The 20,031-nt window shown below is 44.8% G+C and overlaps 1 protein-coding gene across 1 annotated transcript; it reads right to left on the reverse strand.

Annotated features, from left to right (window-relative positions):
• Window positions 1-414: 414 nt before the first annotated feature.
• On the reverse strand, window positions 415-20,031 carry LOC143319447 (protein AF-17-like). Its single transcript, XM_076728446.1, has 20 exons — window positions 19,698-20,031; window positions 18,730-18,809; window positions 18,568-18,622; window positions 18,293-18,402; window positions 14,713-14,816; window positions 12,596-12,689; window positions 11,870-11,977; window positions 11,683-11,772; window positions 10,984-11,131; window positions 10,070-10,870; window positions 9,330-9,529; window positions 8,291-8,408; window positions 8,085-8,151; window positions 7,575-7,723; window positions 5,481-5,681; window positions 5,227-5,303; window positions 4,576-4,946; window positions 4,270-4,369; window positions 3,287-3,499; window positions 415-3,192 (listed from the first exon to the last, which is right to left on the reverse strand). The coding sequence occupies exons 1-20, from the start codon at window positions 19,804-19,806 to the stop codon at window positions 3,157-3,159; spliced, it is 3,231 nt and encodes a 1,076-aa protein (XP_076584561.1). The 5' UTR covers window positions 19,807-20,031; the 3' UTR covers window positions 415-3,156.

Genomic DNA, 20,031 nt, shown 5'->3' on the forward strand with positions numbered 1-20,031 from the left:
TTATAAAAAACAAAACAAAACGGTGTAAATGTCTAAACTTTGGATCTGCTTCAAGCATGTTTAAACCACATTTCTTTAGAAAATGAAATGATCTCAATATTCTTGACTCCGTGATGACTTGCAAAACTGTCTGTACACAAACAGATACCATAAACTCTTAATACAGAGTTCAACAAATTTTGTAACACAGTAAACATATAGAATATTTGCTTCTGATATTTGTTATGGTGACATGAATTTAAATCTATTTGAGTCAAACCAACACCAGGCTAGAAAAAGCTAACTATGTCAGTCAGTTGTCTTTGAAAAGGTCTGTGTTCATTCTCAAGTACACAGATCACTAACAGGTCAAAGTCATTCAACACCCAAAAAAAAATGTAACAACTCAGTAAAATACATTTATTGACAAAAAAGTTGTCTTAATCCGTCCTTTTAATTTTACACACAAAAATATCAAAATACTTTACAGGGCTTTTAATCTGAATATTGTCAAATTTGTTTCAATCAATTCTCTCAAACAAATACACTGTACAATGACAACATGCTTGTCCTTTTTAAAATTCAGTGCTCATTTCATTTAATTTCTTTTTTCAGGGAACAATGCATTTAAAATTATGCATAGTTATTACTTGGTATTTAGCAATACATTTGAGAGACCTCACTGCATTTCATGCAATTCATATCCCAATAGGTAACTCGCTCTCCATCAAACCTCATTCAGAGCCAGGTGCTTAAAATGTTGTAATACATAAAAGATACACAGTACGACATTCAGAACATGGATTATCTTGGTTACCCAAACTTCAAAGCTTAAAAGAATGAATGTGTTTTTACACAAACATATTAAAGTATACAACTTGTATTCCAACAAAATTGAAAAGGTACTAAAAAACAATTTACAATTGGGCCCAAAGTGCCCCAGTGCAACATGAGAAAGAAACCGCTTCAGAAATCCTTCGCACTCTTCAGTCAATCTCTTGGACATGGTTGTGTGTCTGGACTTACATAAGAAAGACATACTTGGTAAATTGCAGACCTCCCACTCGGAGTCGTGTCGTCGCGTTAGCCCATGTCTTCATCAAAATAATCAACATTCTCCTTCTGTCATTGCTACAGTATTTATCACCAACTAGTGAGCTGCTTGAAGTTCCTTTCTGACATCTACATTAGCTGCTAACAAAACAACCTAGCACTCAAGATATCACATGTATGGGAGATCATGTTCAAGATTGCAAAAAGAGGTGAGAAAGGCCTATGACAGCATTGTTAAAGAACACAGGAGAAAACACGATAAAATAATCACTTTGTGAGCGGCCCCTGTTAGTAGAACTGAGCCGAACAGATATATGATATCATACGATAGAGTGGAGTGGAAGGAAAGAGAAGCCTATCATGGTCCTGCATTGAGTCATGAACGTGGGCTCAATCAGGCCTGCAGTAAAGGTCAACACTAACGACACTGGTGATGCGCCGTCTGCTCAGCTGATAACAGCTACGCTATGCATCATACACTGCTGTGACAGCACTTTAATAATAGTTTACACCGCGGCCCCCCGCAGCCGTCCCCTACGGCACCACTGTGCAGGCTAAGATTCTCAACAAGTCCTTGTTTCTCAGTTCTCTGAAGCACAAACAACTAAAGAACATTGCATCTGAACACAAAACTTACAATAGAGAATGATTTGACACTTCTGTTACCACTATACGGTTATTCACACATTTCAACTTTTGAAATCATCAGTCAGCTATCAAAAGTATAAATGGGTTTAGGAAGAGTGCTTCCACTTCACTAATGTGCCCCTCCATGTACCCCAGATAAAAAAACACTATCAAAGAAAGACGACAAGAGAGCAAGCCTTTGGGCTTGTGGTTTCCTCTGTAAATCTAACATCATTAAGGCATTATCTATCCAGTATTGCTAAAAGAACAACTAGTTGGTGAACATGAAAAGAAGATCTATGTATGAAAGTAACACAAAAAAAACAAAACAACTGACACTTCAGGAGGAGGAGTGCAAAATACTCACAGAAATCAAAACCCTCTCAGTCCCTAGTGGCCTAGTAAGTACCAAGCATCCTTTATAAGGTACTGTGTGGATGGCTAATTTGCTCTGTTAGCTACTAACATGCAAAGTGCACATTTGTTTAGGAAAAGCAATTCATTTCTTACTTACAATTTCCAAATGTTTGGTTTTGTCTGTTTAATCTCAGTAGCAACTGGAAGGATATAAAAGTCTTTAGAACCTCTCGTGGTGGTTTGGAATAAAATCTGCTGGTCAACATTCGCGTTGATGCCAGTCTCTAGTGGACGCTAGCGCCATTTTGGACACGTGGGTTCTGTGCCATTTTTACATTTATGTGAGTTAATACCTTAGAGTTAACACCAAGATTTTTGGTGGGCATTTATATCCAGTGAAGGCTATTGCGGTAATGAGTTAGCACAAAATTTCAACAATGGAAAATAGGTGGCAAAAAGATCTGAGGTAATAACTAGCTTAATGAAGAAATGCCACCATCCACACATCGAAAATGACTGTATAGATATCCTTTACATAAGAAGTGCATGTGAGAAGATGCAACACATAGAAGATCTGGATGAAATTTGGGTGGGGTGAACACAAAGGGAAGACGAAATATCAAGGAAGACAGTTGAGGTTGAAAGAAGTGGCAGAAGCCTGTGATTCTCACTGACTGAATGGAAACTCTGGTTCGAGCCATGGAGGGAAATCATGAACGCTCAGTGCTTGAGAAGTCAGAGAGGAGACGCTCTGACCCAAAGTTCACTCTCCAACCCAGAAGCCCACACAGCACCTGCAGGGATGAGCAGAAACGCTGGCTCTGCCTTCATAAGCAGCCCCATTGGTCTAGCTAACAAATTAGTGCAATATAAGAAGAGACCATTGTATTTATGCTCTCTGAAAGCTGCCTACACAAAACCCTATGAGAAGAACCTCTGATATAAAGAATTCCCAAAAACATGAAAAACTTCACCTTGACGTTTAAGTCCATCCTGTTATACATTCATAAAAGAGGGTGTAACATAAAAATGATGGAGAAGGAAAGACGTTCAAAAGTCATGGAAGCTGACCGCAGTTCTTTAAGTGGGCTGTGGTGCCCGATATCTTCATCTGAGCTGCTCCTGTGTAATGAGGACACATCACCCATTCTTGTCTCCACCCTTGTCTCCTGCAGCCTGAAAACACAATTACACAATGTTTCTTACATTTCTAAAACTGAAAACATTCCCATAAACGCAGTCGTCATGAGAAGTCCTGCGCTTTGCTCACCCCAGGCTTGTGAAGTGTGTTGTCCTGCAGGCCAAACAGACTGCCACCCTGGCCACCCTGCAGGGGTGAGGCTGTGGCTGAGGACAGCAGGTTGGGTGACTGGGCGATCATGGGTGAGTTTGGGGTGGAGGTGAGTGCTCCTGTCAGCGTGAGGCGCTGCAGCTCTCTCTGTCTCTGCTGCTGCAGCATCTGGCACACCACCAGCTGCTGCTCCTGGTGGGGACACGAGAGAAGACGTTCAGGACACCTGTGACCTCCAGCTTGGACGTGTGGGACACTGAACTGTGAGCTCATTATGCAGTCATGTGACATTATACTAGTTTCTATCTTTGCACTGTAAACTTCCAGCTTTCAATTAAATCTGGGCTATCAATGTTGTGCAAGTGATCACATTCTGTTTCTATTTATATTTTAAAGTGTCACAACTATTTTAGAAACAGGGTTATATTTCAACACTTCACTGGTGTCTTGAATGTACCCTAACACAATTACAAATAAAGCCTAACCCTCACAGTCACAAAGGAAAGACAGCAGTTCTACATGTGTTAGATGTCCACAGCGTCTGGTTGGTTCCAGACTCCACCAGACTTTTACCAGTTTGCAAGTCAAATAGAGCAGTTGTGGCAGCTGGTTTCCTGTTGTTGAAAAGGAGTGACAGAGTGACTCATAACCTCAGTGGCTACTTAAACACACACTGCTGCATACTGTCATCCCCATACTCATCTTTGAAGCCATTGAGTATCATTGCTATTAACCAACAAGATTTCACATCTCACTCTTTTTCATAGTTAAAGTTCCAGCAGTACGTGAGTCAAACCTTTGACTGTAAATGACACGAATGACAGGAAGCATCTTGGAGCAAGACAACATAAGGCACATCACTACTGTGGTATCAGACAAATTCCACCTGATAAAGGGGAGCGATAATGGAGATCCTATGAGTACATTGTGAAAATATGGGGTGAGAATAAGAGTATAATTACAGGAGTGAAGTTCTGTGAGGTGAGGAACTGCTGGAGCTGCTGCTGTTGCTGTTGCTGTTCCAGAAGCATCTGCTTCTGCTGCTCGGACAGGAGAGAAGACCTGAAACACAAACAACAACACATTGTCGCATTATACACCAGGCAACACACTAACACTCCAGCCAGTCACTCCACGATTAGAGACGTATCGGTGGTTCAAGTACTACCTGCCAGCTGCCTGACATGATGCCAACGCCTTGAAATAAAACCACTAATTCTGTGTTGGATTTCTACTTCAGCTGATTTCAAGACAGACTGGGTACATACGGGCTCACACTCTTGGGAAGTGGAAAGCTCTGTGCCAGTGCCTGGGGGTTGAGAGGTGGAGGCTGGGGCCGCAGAGCGGGGAGCGTGGGCTGGGGGGCGTTCTGCACAGGAGACTGGATCACGCCATTCAGACTGCCCAGTACACCGTTCATATTCAGCTGAGGACTTCCTGCCAGGGACGCCATGAGCCCTCCCACCACGGGCAAAGAGGAGCTGCCAGCCTGACTGATTGTCCCCAGACCATCGCTCAGACCCCGACTCAGGCCGTTCAGGAGGGGCTGGCCGAAGGAGGCAGGGCTCGGCTGAGGAGGAGGAGTGCTCTGGAAGGAGAGGGAGGAGCTACTGCGGGACGGACTGCCAGAGTGGAGCTCCTGGGACAAAGACATGACCAATCGTTTGAGCTAATTAGCGCTCAGCTTACTTTTGATGCATTCAGTGCCTTTGCACCTCATTTAATAGCAAAATAAGCATTGGCACAAAAACATGGAGGGTAAATGAAGATAAATGTGAAAGCAGCAGACAGCATCAACTATCACGTCATCATCGTACTCAGGGTTAAACCCACATTTCATTTCACAATGGACTTGCTAATACAGTCTGACGCAGGTTTGTATGCTGTGTTCACTGTAAGGAGGGTGTACAGGGTCTCACCTCAGACGAGGTAACAAAGGAGGTGTCATTCAGGAAGCAGCTTTTGGACAGGGGACTTTTATTGGTGCTCAGGGGGTCTAAGGAAAAGAGGCGGAAACACAGGGTGAAAACTACAACACGTGCAGCCTCTACACTGCATTTTACTACATGTATCGTCTTGATTTTCTGCTGCATGCAGTTGAAGCAGTACAGATATGGAGTGCGTATCCTGAGATTTTAATATGACAATAGGTAGAGGAGATGAACAATCTGACCTTGGGTGGATGACAGGAAGTTGATCTGGGCAGAGCTGTGCATGGAGCCCTGGGCGGAAAGAACATGTGGGGGGAAAGGCACAGCAAGCTCCGTGTTGAGCAGCTGTAGCCGCTCCTTTTTGGCTGTCAGGCTGAGGATCTGGTCCTGGAGGCGCTGGTTCTCCTGCTGCAGGGAGTGGAGCGACTGAAGCATCTCGACAACTAGAAGAGGCAGGGAGGAGAGATCCGTCAGCATACAGAAACAGCATTTCAGCATGGGTCTGCTTCCATTACCTAACTGTATTTGGGAGTGCGATATGATGCAGACAGGAAGTGTCTAAATGAGTCAGACTATGACAAGAGTGGTTACTGTTGTGATAACTGGAATGTTTATGCAGCCACACTGGCACATGAAATATCCACTTAATACACAGCAGAGAACAGGCCTGGCGTGAGCACATCGGTCTATGTGGTGTCCAGACTGCCTTTACCCAAGAAAAGTCAATTGGCAGAGGAGCCAGAACTCATGTGTAATAGTCCCATTAATTTATTGCGTGTATCAGGATAACAGCTATGGTTAAACAATCCCATGCAGATGGAAAAATCAATGCCAAAGGCAGATGCAGTGACTTCCTCTAAACTTTATTTTAGTCCACTTTAAATGTCCTGTGCAACCCCACAGGTGGTTTCAATTACACGGATTGACTAGCCTCCTGCACTGGTAAATACAAGAGGTGGAACGACACAGAGCAAACACAGTCCTCTCTCATTTCTGCAGGGTGGAACAGCAGTTAACACTCATTAGTCTAAAGTCAACTCTCCCTGGGGCACAGAGAAACATATTTAAGGTGGAGGCTGGAGGCATTTCCTTTGGCAGATGACGGGAGGCTACAACCAAAGATTCCAAAGAAGTTGGGATGCTGTGTAAAACGTAAATAAAACAGAATGCAATCATTTGCAAATGAACTGTGTTTACCACCGACAGTGCTCCTGAGCCCATGTATTAATATCCTTTATCCAATCATGTGTTCACAAAGTGGTGAACCTCTCTCCATCCTTGCTTGTGAACGACTGAGCCTTTCCAGGATGCCCCTTTCATACCCAATCATGATACTATCACCTGTTACCAATCAACCTGTTTACCTGTGGAATGTTCCAAACAGGTGTTTTTGGAGCGTTCCACATCTTTCCCAGTCTTTAGTTGCTCCTGTCCCAACTTGTTTGAAACAAATTGCTGCATCAAACTCAGAATAAGCTGATATTTACAAAAATCAATGAAGCTAATGAGTTAAATATTCAATATACTGTCGTTGTACTGTTTTCAATTGAGTTTGTGTCAAAAAGGATTAACAAGTTAGCACATTTTATTTATGTTTTGCAGAGCATCTCAGCTTCTTTGGGCTCAGGCTCGTAAAGATGCATAAAACTATAGAGCTGACAAATATTATGAGGGTTGGAGGAGAAACAATGAACAGACAATGGAAGAAACGGTAGACAGAGTAAGAAAACTGATAAAAGCATGAGGCACTGGGTGGAGAAAGAAAAAGGAGCAAAAAATAGATGAAAAAGCAACTATCAGGTGATAATGTCCCCTGAGAAAAACTGAGTCAGAGTAAGAGGCAGTGATCAGTCTGGTCCAGGAGAGAGCCCAACAGAAAGAAATGTACACAAAGAACATGAGAAACAGAGCAGCTCGAGCTGCTTTCATATGGCTGCTGCAGCATGGCCTCTGTCACTGAGCTATTTTCTGTCCCTGAGTACATCCACAGGTTCATTCATCATTTCTAAATAGCACCAGGTCTTTTTCTCACTGCAGAATGCAGGTGAACACTACCATGTGCAGATTACAGATAGCACATTTTCAGCATGCATTGCAGTAGCTTCCAACCCTTTGGCTTGTTTGCCCTTAAAATGAAGATATTAGTGACCTCATATCCAGGTTATGGCCTGAATGTGGCCACTGGTCATGAGCAGTTCTACCAAAGAGTGACTTCTCCTTCTCTGAATGTTTCACTTAAACGATTTGTAAAAGCCAGAGGAAGTGAAAGAGTCAAAAAAACAAAACAAAAAAACCACTGGATTTGAGGTAATCGTCATCTTTCCAGGCTCACTCACTGTTGACTCCCATCTCTCCATTGCCGTGTTTCTCCAGCAGGAGCTCAATGTGTGAGCTGGCTGGAGGGACGTTCTCAGGACGGGCTCTGACTCCTGTACCCAGCCCGTCCCTCTGGTCAAACAGAAGAGGAAGACAGCTCATGGGAGACCTGAGTGTGGAGGAGGAGAAAACCAACAAGGAGTCAGAAAGAGGTCACTGCTACAGCCAGGCTGGGAAACTACCAACAAGATCCTGCTGCTGTGGTTGGTATTTTTTTTTTCCAATCCATGCAGTCACTTTGATAGTCGTTTCCTGTTGCTGCTTACAGAAATAGAATCTGATCTGACTACAGCTACAGTGCAGGGAAATTATATCCAAATGATCTTCCATTAAATGGACGAAAGATGAGCAGATAGTGAGACTGTCTCATAACTGAAACTGTTTACCACTCGCTTACTCATTTTGAACGGGAATAATCATGCACTGTGACTTTGAGTCAAAATCATCAAAAAAGATGAAACGAGACGTACTGTGATGAAAGGCTCTCTCTCGGTGAGTTCCCCTGACATGGGAAGCGACAGTCATCAAGGTCGGACTCTGAGAACGGGAACAAAGACTCATGAACTTTACTTTGAAGGCAGCACAATATGTCAGTCTGTGTAAAAGAGAAGAAACTTTGTGTCTGGTCATGTATATAGTTGTGTAACTCATGTACTGTACTGTGCCTTCCCCTCACCTGGCAGTGAGGTCTGGGCTTGGCTCAGTAGTGGTGGCAGTGTTGGGGCTGTGGAGAGACAGCTGGCGAAAGGCTGAGTGGAGGTCAGACTATAGGAGGTGCTGGAACCTGGGTGGACCTATGAGACAGTGAACATTAACATCTGGCTGACAAAGAAATCATCTGGACCATCTGGAGAGGATGTCAGAAAAAAAGAAGCCTTCTACTCAAACAAAGTCAAAACTCATCTGCTGGTAATAAAACCCCCATCTGCCCAAAATAAGTGTGAAACATAACTCAATATTAATCAGTATCACTCACTCAGATTCTTCTATGATGTTAACAATATTAGCATAGAAGTGCATTTTGCATACAAAATCATTTCATAATAGTATCAAGAGGTGCATTACAGTAATTTCATTATCAGTTAGCCTGCTGGAACTTCCACAGTTTGTCTATAAGATGAACACATGCCTACTACAAGTTCATAGAGGCCAGAATGATGCATCTGAATGACAGAAAATATTCAGTGAATATCAAATATTCAATTTTCACTGACATGAAACAGATCAAGGCAGCAAAGAGTGTTTTTGCCTCATAAATATCAAATATATAAAAAAATAATATTACAATTCAAAATTGTGGTTGACAATTATTTTCATTACTTTTCATTTACACATTAATAAAATAAATGAATATGAAGAAAATAACTAAAAGTAACTACAAAAAATGTTCATAATGAGATAATTCTTCATATTTCTATCTTACAGTCCTAATCCCAAAGATATTCCTTTACTGTTTTTATGCATTGTCCTTATGGTTATTTTCATCCTTATTCTATCTTACTTTTACTATCATTATGAAGTGGGTTTTATTCTCCATCTTATTTAACATTCAGTTTTTATGTCTGCATGTAATTTCTTTCTTGTGAAGCACTTGGAGCTGCAATTCCTCTTTGAAAAGGTGTTATACAACATTCTTCTTATTATAATGACATAAGAAAAGCAGAAAATAATCAGGTATGACAAGCTGGAACCAGCTTATCATACCTCTGAAGTACCTGTGTGTTTGAGACAGCGTTGACTGACGGAAGCGAGAGTGAGGAGACGTGGGATTGAAGGAGTCCTGAGGAGAGAGGGGTGCTACACATACCCCCTCCCAGGGACAGGGAGGTGCTACACACCCCTCCACCGAGGGAGAGAGGGGTACTGCAGACGCCCCCACCCAGTGTGAGAGGGTCCTTGAGACTGGAGTAGATACCTGGGAGATCAGAAAGGTAAAGCTTGTTTAAAAGATATTTGTTATTATTTTCACAAGTTGTAAGAATCCAAAAGACAACAACACAGGGCCCATGAGTGTGTGTGCACACAGAAGAGTCAATCTGTAAGTAGGGCAGGAAATCTACCACTCAGAGACATGTGCAGCGCACACAGAAACCACTATCTGGCACAATATCTGTGCCTCGTGCACATGAAATAAATACAGTGAGACAGATTTACAAAATATTCTAAAAGTTAAAACCACGTGTGTGAAAAACAATCTTTATTTGTCCTGCTCTGCTCTTACTCCACTGGCTGCTTCTACTACACTGTCAGGCCCTGATAAGCTGCTGCTGTGGTGCTGACATGACGTGTGGAATGGAAACATTTCAACACTTTAGACTCGAGTTGCAAGTGAACACACCAAAGTACAAAGAGATAGTGATAGAGTCGCTTTTTTTTTTTTTTTCTTTTTTACATACGCTCGCTCTCACACAGGAAGCTCGAGGGCTACCACACACACCCACTCACTTAGACTCACCGGGGCCGAGCAGCGAGTTGCCACGGCTTGTGGAAAAACTGCCGGCAGAGGAGGAGGAGAAAGAAGAGGAAGAGATGATGGTGGTGGGAGGAAGCGTGGAGGGGAAGGCGGGGTGGGGGACGGAGGACGGGCTTGGGTACAGTGAGGAGGTTAAAGCTGGAGGGGGCGGTGCTGCGTGGTGATGGTGGTGGTGATGCTCCTCTTCCCTCCGCTCGCGGTTCTTGCTGCCCCGTGGGCGCCCTGGACCGTGGCTGCTCTTCTTGTTGCCACGGTGCCTCCTCTCTCTGGGAAGAGGTGGAGGTGCGGCTTTGTCCTCCAGGTCCACCTCCTCCAGGATAGGAGGCGTGCTCAGTTGAGACGGTTTACAGAGAGACTTGGAGGGTTTGAAGTCACCCGAGGAGGAGATCTTCCGCACCTTGCTGCTGCTGCCCAGCCCTGACGAGGAGGTGATGCGCATGATGGACCCGAAGGTGGAAATAGTGACCTTGTTCTCGAAAGGGCTCGAGTTGCCCTCCGACCTGTCGTGACCCTGTGACCCTGCCAGTGGGCCATCGGCAGGAGTCAAAGCTGGCGGCTTGTGGTATTTACTGTCCTCCTCCTCCTCTTCCTCCTCCTCATCTTTGTCCTCTTCCTTTTCATCGTCCTCTTCGTCCTCGTCCTCCTGGACAGCTGGCCTCCTGTGACGCTCTTTACGCTCCTCGCCGCTGTGGTCGTCGCCGCCTCCCCCTCGGTCGTGCTCACGCTCCAGGCGGGAGGACGATGAGAACTGATGGAAATCCTGAGCAGAGGACAGGGAGCCACCTCCAAGAGAAACAAAGCTGTGGTCAAACTCAAAGAATCTCACTGCTATCAATCAGCTTTATATCACCTGCTCAACGTTTCCCTCTGGCTCCCTTTCATATCTCACGTGGTACCTGTGTTGAACGGACTGGAGGAGCAGGAGGAGGAGGAGCAGCTCTTGCCAGTGCTTCCTGTCTTCTTACTGCGGTGACTATGACTGTGTGAACTCAGCTTCTTGGACTTTCCCTCGCTGTCCTTGTTGCTGTGGTGGCTGGAGGATATCTGTACCAAAACACACGAGATTCGTTCTGTCCTTCAGTTTTCCCACCAAACGACAGTTCTAGATGTTACTTGTCAAAATCCCAGTTATATAATACTGATTAAGATACTGTGATATCATTCATTCATTCATCTTCTATACCCGCGTATCCCTTTCGGAGTTTCCGGGGCTGGAGCCTATTCCAGCTGGCAATGGGCGAGAGGCGGGGTACACCCTGAACCGGTCACCAGCCGATCGCAGGGCAACATAGACAGACATACAACCATTCACACTCACACTCACACCTATGGACAATTTAGAGTCACCAATTAACCCAATGAGCATGTTTTTGGGGGGTGGGAGGAAGCCGGAGTGACCGGAGAGAACCCACGCATGCACGGGAAGAACATGCAAACTTCACACAGAAAGGCCCTGCCCGACCCGGGGATCGAACCAGCGACCTTCTTGATGTGAGGCACGCGCACTACTGTGATATCAAGAATCCTTAAAACTGAAACTTTCATCTCACAGTATCCATCATCTCACAAGTCATCCTGTGGGCTGGCCTTTCTACCTTCTCTATGGTGCTGCTCGTCACTGAAGAGCCGAGGCTGTCAGAGGACTTCTTGTGACGCTCCTTTTGCCGAATCTTGTCCTTGTGACTCTGAATGATAAGGAAAACACAGGGCTCAGGTGTGTTCAGAGCCAAACCAGGTCCTACCAGGCACACACTGACCACACACATCAACACTGGTGTTTACCTTCCTCTGTCTGTGGTGGTGGTGTTTGTCCTGTGATGGAGAGCTGGAGCGCCCCCTGGAATGACTGAAGGCGCTACTTGCGTTTTCACTGGAGCGCAACTTCTTCTGCTGTAAACCCAAAGGAGAAAGTGAGCATTGCTTCAAGACCAAATTGCTGAGTTTTCCCTTCAAATAATGCTTAGAGGTGCCATCAAAATGGAAACCAGAGCTCACTGTGGGCTTTTAGATTAACAGGAAATCTGGGCAGGATCTGTTGAGCTTCAGCCTACATCTCAGTGATTAAACAGGTCTCGTGTTGTGCTCATTGACTGCTGTTTGCTCAACTGACAACCGAGCCAATCACAGCCTTTACAAGTGGGATTAAGAATGGAGGCGTCGTCTTTCTGTGTCAGAGCCAGAAAAATGTTGACAATCATAGATGAAATCGATGCAGCTATACTGACTATTTTAAGTCGAATTAATGAAATAACGAACAAAAACAACTGTTGTTTATAGTTCTGTTTGGCAACATGTTTACTGTTAATGGACCATGTTAAACTTCACAGTCCATTTAAGGGAAAGTCTTTTAAGAAGGAACATTTTTGAGACATTCATCTCTGATGTTTGAAGCAGCAAACATTTTCATCAAGAGGTCTTTAAGTTGATTGCAACTCCTTAATTTCCTTATTTTTACAATGTTCATGCAAGAATGTTGAGTTGCAGTCTCTGGACTGTTGTCCGTCTTACCATTTTGTTGTAGTGATGCTTGCAGTAGCCGCAATATTTAACATTGTCAGCTTCTGGACCTTCCTCCTCGCACAGCAGACCTGCCATCTGAGCACTGAACACAGGGTGTCACAGGGTCAGACAAGATACAGCAGAGCGAGCACACACACACACAGACACACACACACACAGACACACACACACACACACACACAGACTCTGACAACGACACCTGGATGTGGCCCAGGTCACCTGAGAGCGTTTCTCATCATTCAGGACAGAATGGATCAAATCTCTCTGCACACTAAAATCAGGCCATACAGTGTTCCAGCCTTGATTTGAAGTAGGCACCTCCTGCACTGTGACAGCAATCAGCTGCAGCTCACACAGAATTAAGGCACAAAACAATGCCATGAGAATGGAAAGACATAAAGAGGTGGAGTGCCAAAACTAGACTAACCCAAACAGAGCTACCAGCGCTCTGAGGCTAACTGTGGACAGGCATTCTTTCTGCTGATTGGCTGCTGCCGTTTCCAACAAGGAAAATCAATTATGTGCATCTGAAATGACATCACTTCTTGACCGTTTTTCCAAACAAATGTCACATGTTGGTTAATGCACACTGTCCTGCTGTGTACAAGCCCACTTCCAAAAACTTTGGGACACTGTGTAAAACATAAATAAAATGTGATGACTTGTTAATCCTTTTTGACACAAACTCAATTGAAAACAGAACAAAGACAATATATTTAATGTTTAACCTATTAGCTTCATTGATTTTTGTAAATATCTGCTTATTCTGAGTTTGATGCAGCAACATGTTTCAAACAAGTTGGGACAAGAGCAACTAAAGACTGGGAAAGATGTGGAATGCTCCAAAAACACCTGTTTGGAACATTCCAAAGGTAAACAGGTTGATTGGTAACAGGTGATAGTATCATGATTGGGTATGAAAGGAGCATCCTGGAAAGGCTCAGTCGTTCACAAGCAAGGATGGAGAGAGGTTCACCACTTTGTGAAGAACATTTAAGAACATTTCTCAACTTGCAAGGAATTTAGGGATTTCCCCATCTACAATCTCTAATATCATCAAAAGTTTCATAGAATATGGAGAAATCTGCACATCAGAGGCAACACTGAATATCTGTGACCTCCGAGCATTAAAAAGCAACATGATTATATAAAGGGTATGACTACATGGACTTGGGAACCCTTCTGAAAACCACTGTCAGTAAACACAGTTCATCACTGCTTCTAAAAATGCAAATTAAGACTCGACCATGCAAAGTGAGCAAAGTATCAACAATATCCAGAAATGCTGTCATCTTCTCTGGGCCTGAACTTATCTGAGATGTGTGAAGTGTCCTGTGGCTGAGTCCACAATTCAAACTGTTTTTGGAAATCATGGACATTGTGTCCTCCAGGCTAAAGAGGGGAGGGACCATCCGGGCTGCTAGCAGCACATATAGTCTGCATGTAGTTACAACAGCGTGGCTTTGTGGTAAAAGAGTGCGGGCACTAGGCTGGCCTGGCTGCAGTTCAGGCCAGTCTACTGTTGAAAATGTGTTGCGCATTATGAAGAACAAAATACAACAACGGAGACCCCGGACTGTTGAGCAACTTCAGTCGTATATCAGCAAGAATAGCTTTGAAAACATCAACAATTAGAGTCTTCAGTTCCCAAATGCTTCCTGAGTGTTGTATAAAGGTGATGTAACAAAGTAGCAAACATGGACCCGTGGGTGTATATTTATAAAATAATACTTAAGTTCCATTAAATATCTTGTCTTTGTACTGAATTCATCTGAATACACTGCAGATTGAAAAGGATCTGCAAATGACTGTAGTCTACTTTTACTCATATTTCACTCAGCGTCCCAACTTCTTTGGAATCAGGGTTGCATTAGTGTCTGTTTCTTCGTCGCCTTAACAATAGATTCACTCACAGGTCAATGTTACATCAAACATTTCATTTCCCCAAGCATTCTTGCAAGATATTTGCTGCAGCTCTTTCGCAACAATCAAGATAACTGATGATGTTGACCACCACGCTGTAAGTCTCACCACAACGCTGTAGACGACACACTTCCATGCAACCACGAGGTCACCCGTGTGCACATACACACCGTAACGCTTACCAGGTGACATGGAAAGCCTGTCTGCAGCCCTGTCTGTTGCACGTCATGCAGGCTCCGCAGGCAGCTTTGCTTTCCCTCCCGTGGTCCTCACAAATATAACAGGTCTGGTGAAGCAGCAAAGATGGAGAGAACAGGATATGAAGCAACACAAACACATCAGTTATTATTATTATTATCATTAACAACAACAGATGCTTTGTTGCCCCCTTGATGGACAAAGTTTATCCAAAGTCCCTGCTGATTCATAAAACGCAGATTCATGTGGACAGCTGTGTCAAGTTTTGGGAGATCTCGTCCCATCTGTTGCTCCAATGTTAGCGGGGCAAACTCATATATTCATGTTATTTGGCCATTAAAATGAGCCCTTGAGATTGCAGAGCGGGAAAGATGAAAGGCTCCTTAATTTGAGGCCAGCCGCAGCTATACTGTAAAAGATTAGGAAGTTTTGCTTGTCAAGGCAACAGACGAGGCTTTCAAACAGAACGCAGTTTGCTCCGTCCTTGATGCTGCAGCTTACAGCAGAACTGTTGACCAGATGTGAAGGAATGTTGTGAAACACATCTGACACTGAAGAGCTTTTACTTGAGAGGTTTTTGTGTCTTGATGCTACCACACTTCACTTCCTTTCCTTGTGACACACATTCCTTTTGATTTCCCTCCAAGTTATCATAGAATAGGTGTGAAAGGGCTTCATGATGAACTGTAGGTAGCACTCATTCTGATGCAACAAAACAATTCATCGTGTGCAACCAGGACTTTGGAAAGACTTGATTTTAGAGGCTGGACTTCTTGCGTCCTGTGTGAAAAGCAGTCTCGCCTGATATAAATGAGCACATAAGTACACAAAATACATGTAAGCATTGACACGTGAACACACAGGCACGCGCACACGGGGCTTTTGTACTTCTTCCTCAGCTATTCCCCCGTGAGCGGGGCTGACTGGTGGGGGGCAGAAGAGGCCTAGCAACAGGTGCGGGACAAAGGAACAGCGGGCTCTTTACCTTTCGCTTCAGCCCTCTCTGTTTCGCCTTTTCTCTCCCCTTTCCTCTGTCTTCCTCTACTCCCCACATCCCACTCAGCTCTCTGTTCCCCTCAGAGGATGTCGGCTGTGTAATGAAAGGCCAGAGACATAACTACACCGAGTGCGTAAAAGGAAGAGTGGCTTCTCAAGTTTTCACTGTCCATTGTAACGCTGTCTAGGAATGCAGGCAGCAAAATCTGGATGAATGGCTCTGACTGGGGAAAGCTGCATGCAATTTACTGTAGCTGACACAGTAATATGAAACCAGGCACTCAAACACTCACATGTGTACATTTATATGCAGGCACGCACACAGACATGGACACACATACACAAACACACAGCGTGTCAGCGACTGGCTGCTCAGCCTAATGTGTCCATGCGTCAAATATTGATTTCTTTGTAATGTGCAATGCTTTAAAAGGCCTGCTCTGGTGCATGCTGGATACGCTGCTCATTACTCCTGCTATACGTGCTCTGCCAACTGCCAAAGAACTGCACGGGCAAGAAATGAGCTACAAACGGATAAAGTTACAGGACAGCTGATGTATGATTGAGCTACAACGGCCTGAAACTAGTCTGCGGTTGAAATGGTTTGCTTTACAAAAGTGGGGAGAAAAAGACATTAGCAGAATATTTCAGAAGCATTTCTCGATGTCTAAGCAGGACTGTAAACACGCTGAGGACATATTCAGCCTGTTTTCCATCGGTGCTCTTACTCTGCATGTTAAGACCTGGTGTGAGGTGCCTTTATCTTTGTAGTTCATCGTCAATGTGCATCAGGAAACTGTTTCATGCAAACAAGTCATTCACCAGTGTTTACTTATACATGGAGATGACACGAAGGGGAGGCTTAATTACTGATATCTTCAACATCAGTTTTTTATGAATTAGTCATTTAATCTATGGAATCCCACACGGTTTTCCCCAGGCCTGAGGTGACACCTTCAACAGTCCACAGATTCAATCTTTAATCATACAAAAACAAGTAAGTCCAGCAAATCCTCTAAGTGAAGAATCAGCAACCAGTGACAACTGACTTTCATTACAATATGTAAAAGTATTTTGTGATGAATTGTGGTAAATGTACTTTGTTATCAAACTGCCTCATCTATTTCTACATCAGCTGGAAATCTCCCACATTTCCCAGAATGACTTTCAACATCCTCCAGAGAGCGGGCGTGACCTTGTCACATTCACTTCTGGCTTTGTACAGTAAGTGTAGGTGAAGAGTGCGGCGGTGATGTGGAGCGACGTGTTTTTCCCATAAAGAGAATTGTACCGTTTCCCACATGTCTTAAAGCTGCATTGCCTCGAGATTTGCTGAAACTACGGTTGTTGGTGGAGAACTGCTCTGTCTTTTTCCTTTAAAATGGATCTCTCTCTGGGACTGTTGACACTGGTGGAAAAAGTGACAAAGTCCCGGCTCTGAAAACATACAGAATTTACAGCTGTGGAGGTTTATTGTAATTGCTCTGGAAATACTTGTGTGACACCGATGGGGCTGGTGCCGACCATGTCTAATACAGGTGCCAATAAAATAGCTGCATTTGGTGCAATTTTTTGGTACGTGACAAAAGTTGTGCTACAGACATCAAACAATTTCATTTTCTATCCAATACACAAACATAATAGAGAGAATATACAACACTTGCAAGCATTTTAGCCAACTCTCACTGCAAACCCTACCAATGTGCAAAATAAACATGCTGAGCCGGGGACGCCAGGCTACTAATAGAGACATGGGTCCACAGTGAGTGAAGAAGATGAGACAAAGTACTCCATCTGCCTCTTTAGAGCTAAAAATGCCTTAAGTTTCTGGTGGTGGTGTCGCCCAATGATGGACAGACATCAATCCCTTATTACTAAAATTCTGTCACAACAGGTATATGAAAACGCAGCGCTCGCGTTGTAGACTTCATCCAACTGATTTTGTAACCAAACGCAGTCTGAAATTATCTGAAGGTCTCTAAAATGTGTGGGAATGAATAGAGTGCATTATCCATGAACACCAATATTTCAGCTGCGTACAGTGCAGCGCAGTGCTTAGTATAAACGAATGTGTCAGGAGGGATGAGAGGGTGCTGTCTAATCCTCTGAGCTGGAGGCCCTTGCGAGAGGGCAAATAACAATGGTGAGAGAGAGCAACCTTGATGGCAGCAACGTGAAATGGGAGATTGAGTGGAGGTGTTATTCCCTGTAACAATCATAGCAGAAGGGTTATAGGAAAGCACCTGGGTCAAATTGATAAATTCAGAGCCAAAGCCAAACTGCTCAAGCACCATCCACAGGCCGTCCCATTCTATCCCACTGAAGGCCTTCTCCGCACGCAGAGATGAGACAGCACAGGCTGAGTCAGTTGATAGGAAAGTACTGATGTTTAATACCTGGCCTTCGGTGACTGATCATCTTTAAAAAAAGACATTTCTATACGCATTCCCAGAAACCAGGTTGTGTTTCTGTCATGTAAGTTTCAGGACTGAGCCACGCACTCTGATGAAGTGTCGACTTCACAGTGTGTCACAGGTTTGATCCTGTCAGCAGTGTGTGTGTCAGTACCTTGATGTATCTCTCATGCGGGACGTACTGCAGGATGATGGGCTCCATGGTGAGGACGTTGGCAAACTGCACCTCAGGGATGTAGAGCGCGCACACAACGTGGGCCCAGCCTGACAGAGAGATTGGCAGCAGATCAATGGCATGATAAGGCTCCTTGTGAATGAAGTGGAAATCTGCAGCTTCTATGCTACTTCAGGCAAAGAGGTGGCCCTGCTCTTTCATACGCTTGCTGGGTAGCTCAGGGCGAGAGCAGATGGACAGAGGATGAGATTTACCTCCGCTGTCCGTCCTCTTGAGGGCACCATCCTTGTGGGGACACAGCTCACACCTCTGGAGGAGGACAGGACAGAGCAAACTAGTGAGCGTGCCATTAATGGTGACGGGTGAGGCGGGAAAGGATGGATGTGTCGTGTCATGTTGTGTGTTGGCATACTCACCACGCGCGCCGCCCTTTCCTGTGACTCACACTTCCGACAGAACCACGGACCGGTGGGCACCTGGACAATGCCATAGCATGCTGGGACACGCACACACAATCACACACACACACACAACAGATTAACCATATTATTTTTGATGCATGTAACACTGCAACACTGTAACATACATTATATGCATAGGGAAGAATTCTTTCACTGTCTTATCTTCACCACTTTTTTGTACTGTAATGTATTTTGCACATATGCTCATGTTACTCTGACCTGTCAGCAAAGTGAAGTTCTCTTACAATCCTTGTATTAAAAAAGACTTTTTTAATCAACTTGCAACTTAAATTAACCCCATAAAGACAGCTCTCCAGTCCACCTGCTGTGTCTTTTGACATTTTATAGCACGTTTCGCTGACTTTAAGGAATAAAACCATGTCTACTTCGAAAGAATGAACCTGCAGATGAGGACAGAGTGAAGTCAGGCAGGCATTAAGCTGATTTCTGCTCAGAAATATGAGCCAGTGCGTGAACTGCTCCCCCTGCTAGTCTCAAAGCAACAAAGCAAGTGGACACAAGGTAACATAGTGTCCAAACCGGCGGGCCTCGCCGGGGCTGTTTTGTCGCAAAAACACGCCTCTTGCTGTGTGCCATGAAACCAACCGGGCCAGACAGCCGCGCGCACACACGCGCCCGCACACACGCACGCGCACGCGGACCTTAAGTGGCATCAAGGCGCCATCCAGGCTCGTGTCACTCCGCCTGGCCCTGTGTGTTTAATCATGTGTGCTGAGAGGAAACAACAAACAGCACGCCTACCTACCCCTCCCACACGCAGCAACATACACACAAACACGCACGTAGACAGCGACAGACCGACACAGAAACCTACCGACCGACCAGCACCTCTGGCTGCCTCCAGCCGCCGGGTCAGCCGCCACAGCTGCCGGTAATTACACGCTAACAGCGGCTAATGTTACCTTGGTGAACGGCGACGCTGCAGCCGTGTCCATCACAGTAGACCAGCGGATTCTCAGCCCAGCCTCGTTCGTCTGAACACACGCAGCAACCTCCGACCATTTCCCGCATGCTTTTCCCATATGAAGAAATATATTTCCCCTCCCGGCAACCGCTCAGACCTCGCCCAGGCCTGTCAAGTGGTCGTCCCGCACTTTAACGCCGCGCCGGGCATAGTCGTGGGCCGCTTTCGTCGCGCAGTTTTAGCGCAGCGGAGAGACGAAATCTCGGCGTGGGGTTTGTGGTGCTGCTGCTACGTTTTTTCCGTGATGTCCTCCCCGTCCCCTTAGAACCGAT

The sequence above is a fragment of the Chaetodon auriga genome, chromosome 4 (assembly GCF_051107435.1).
Source record: "Chaetodon auriga isolate fChaAug3 chromosome 4, fChaAug3.hap1, whole genome shotgun sequence".
Lineage (NCBI taxonomy): Eukaryota > Metazoa > Chordata > Actinopteri > Chaetodontiformes > Chaetodontidae > Chaetodon > Chaetodon auriga.

What these genes read in the sequence shown, in the direction of transcription:
- LOC143319447 (XM_076728446.1), bottom strand. Translation starts at nt 19,806, where the DNA reads ATGCGGGAAATGGTCGGAGGTTGCTGCGTGTGTTCAGACGAACGAGGC. An exon ending in CCTTTGTTACCTCGTCTGAG is followed by an intron (nt 4,947 to 5,226) that starts GTGAGACCCTGT and finishes TCTTTGTCCCAG; the next exon opens with GAGCTCCACTCTGGCAGTCC. An exon ending in CCTCACAGAACTTCACTCCT is followed by an intron (nt 3,500 to 4,269) that starts GTAATTATACTC and finishes TGTCCCCACCAG; the next exon opens with GAGCAGCAGCTGGTGGTGTG.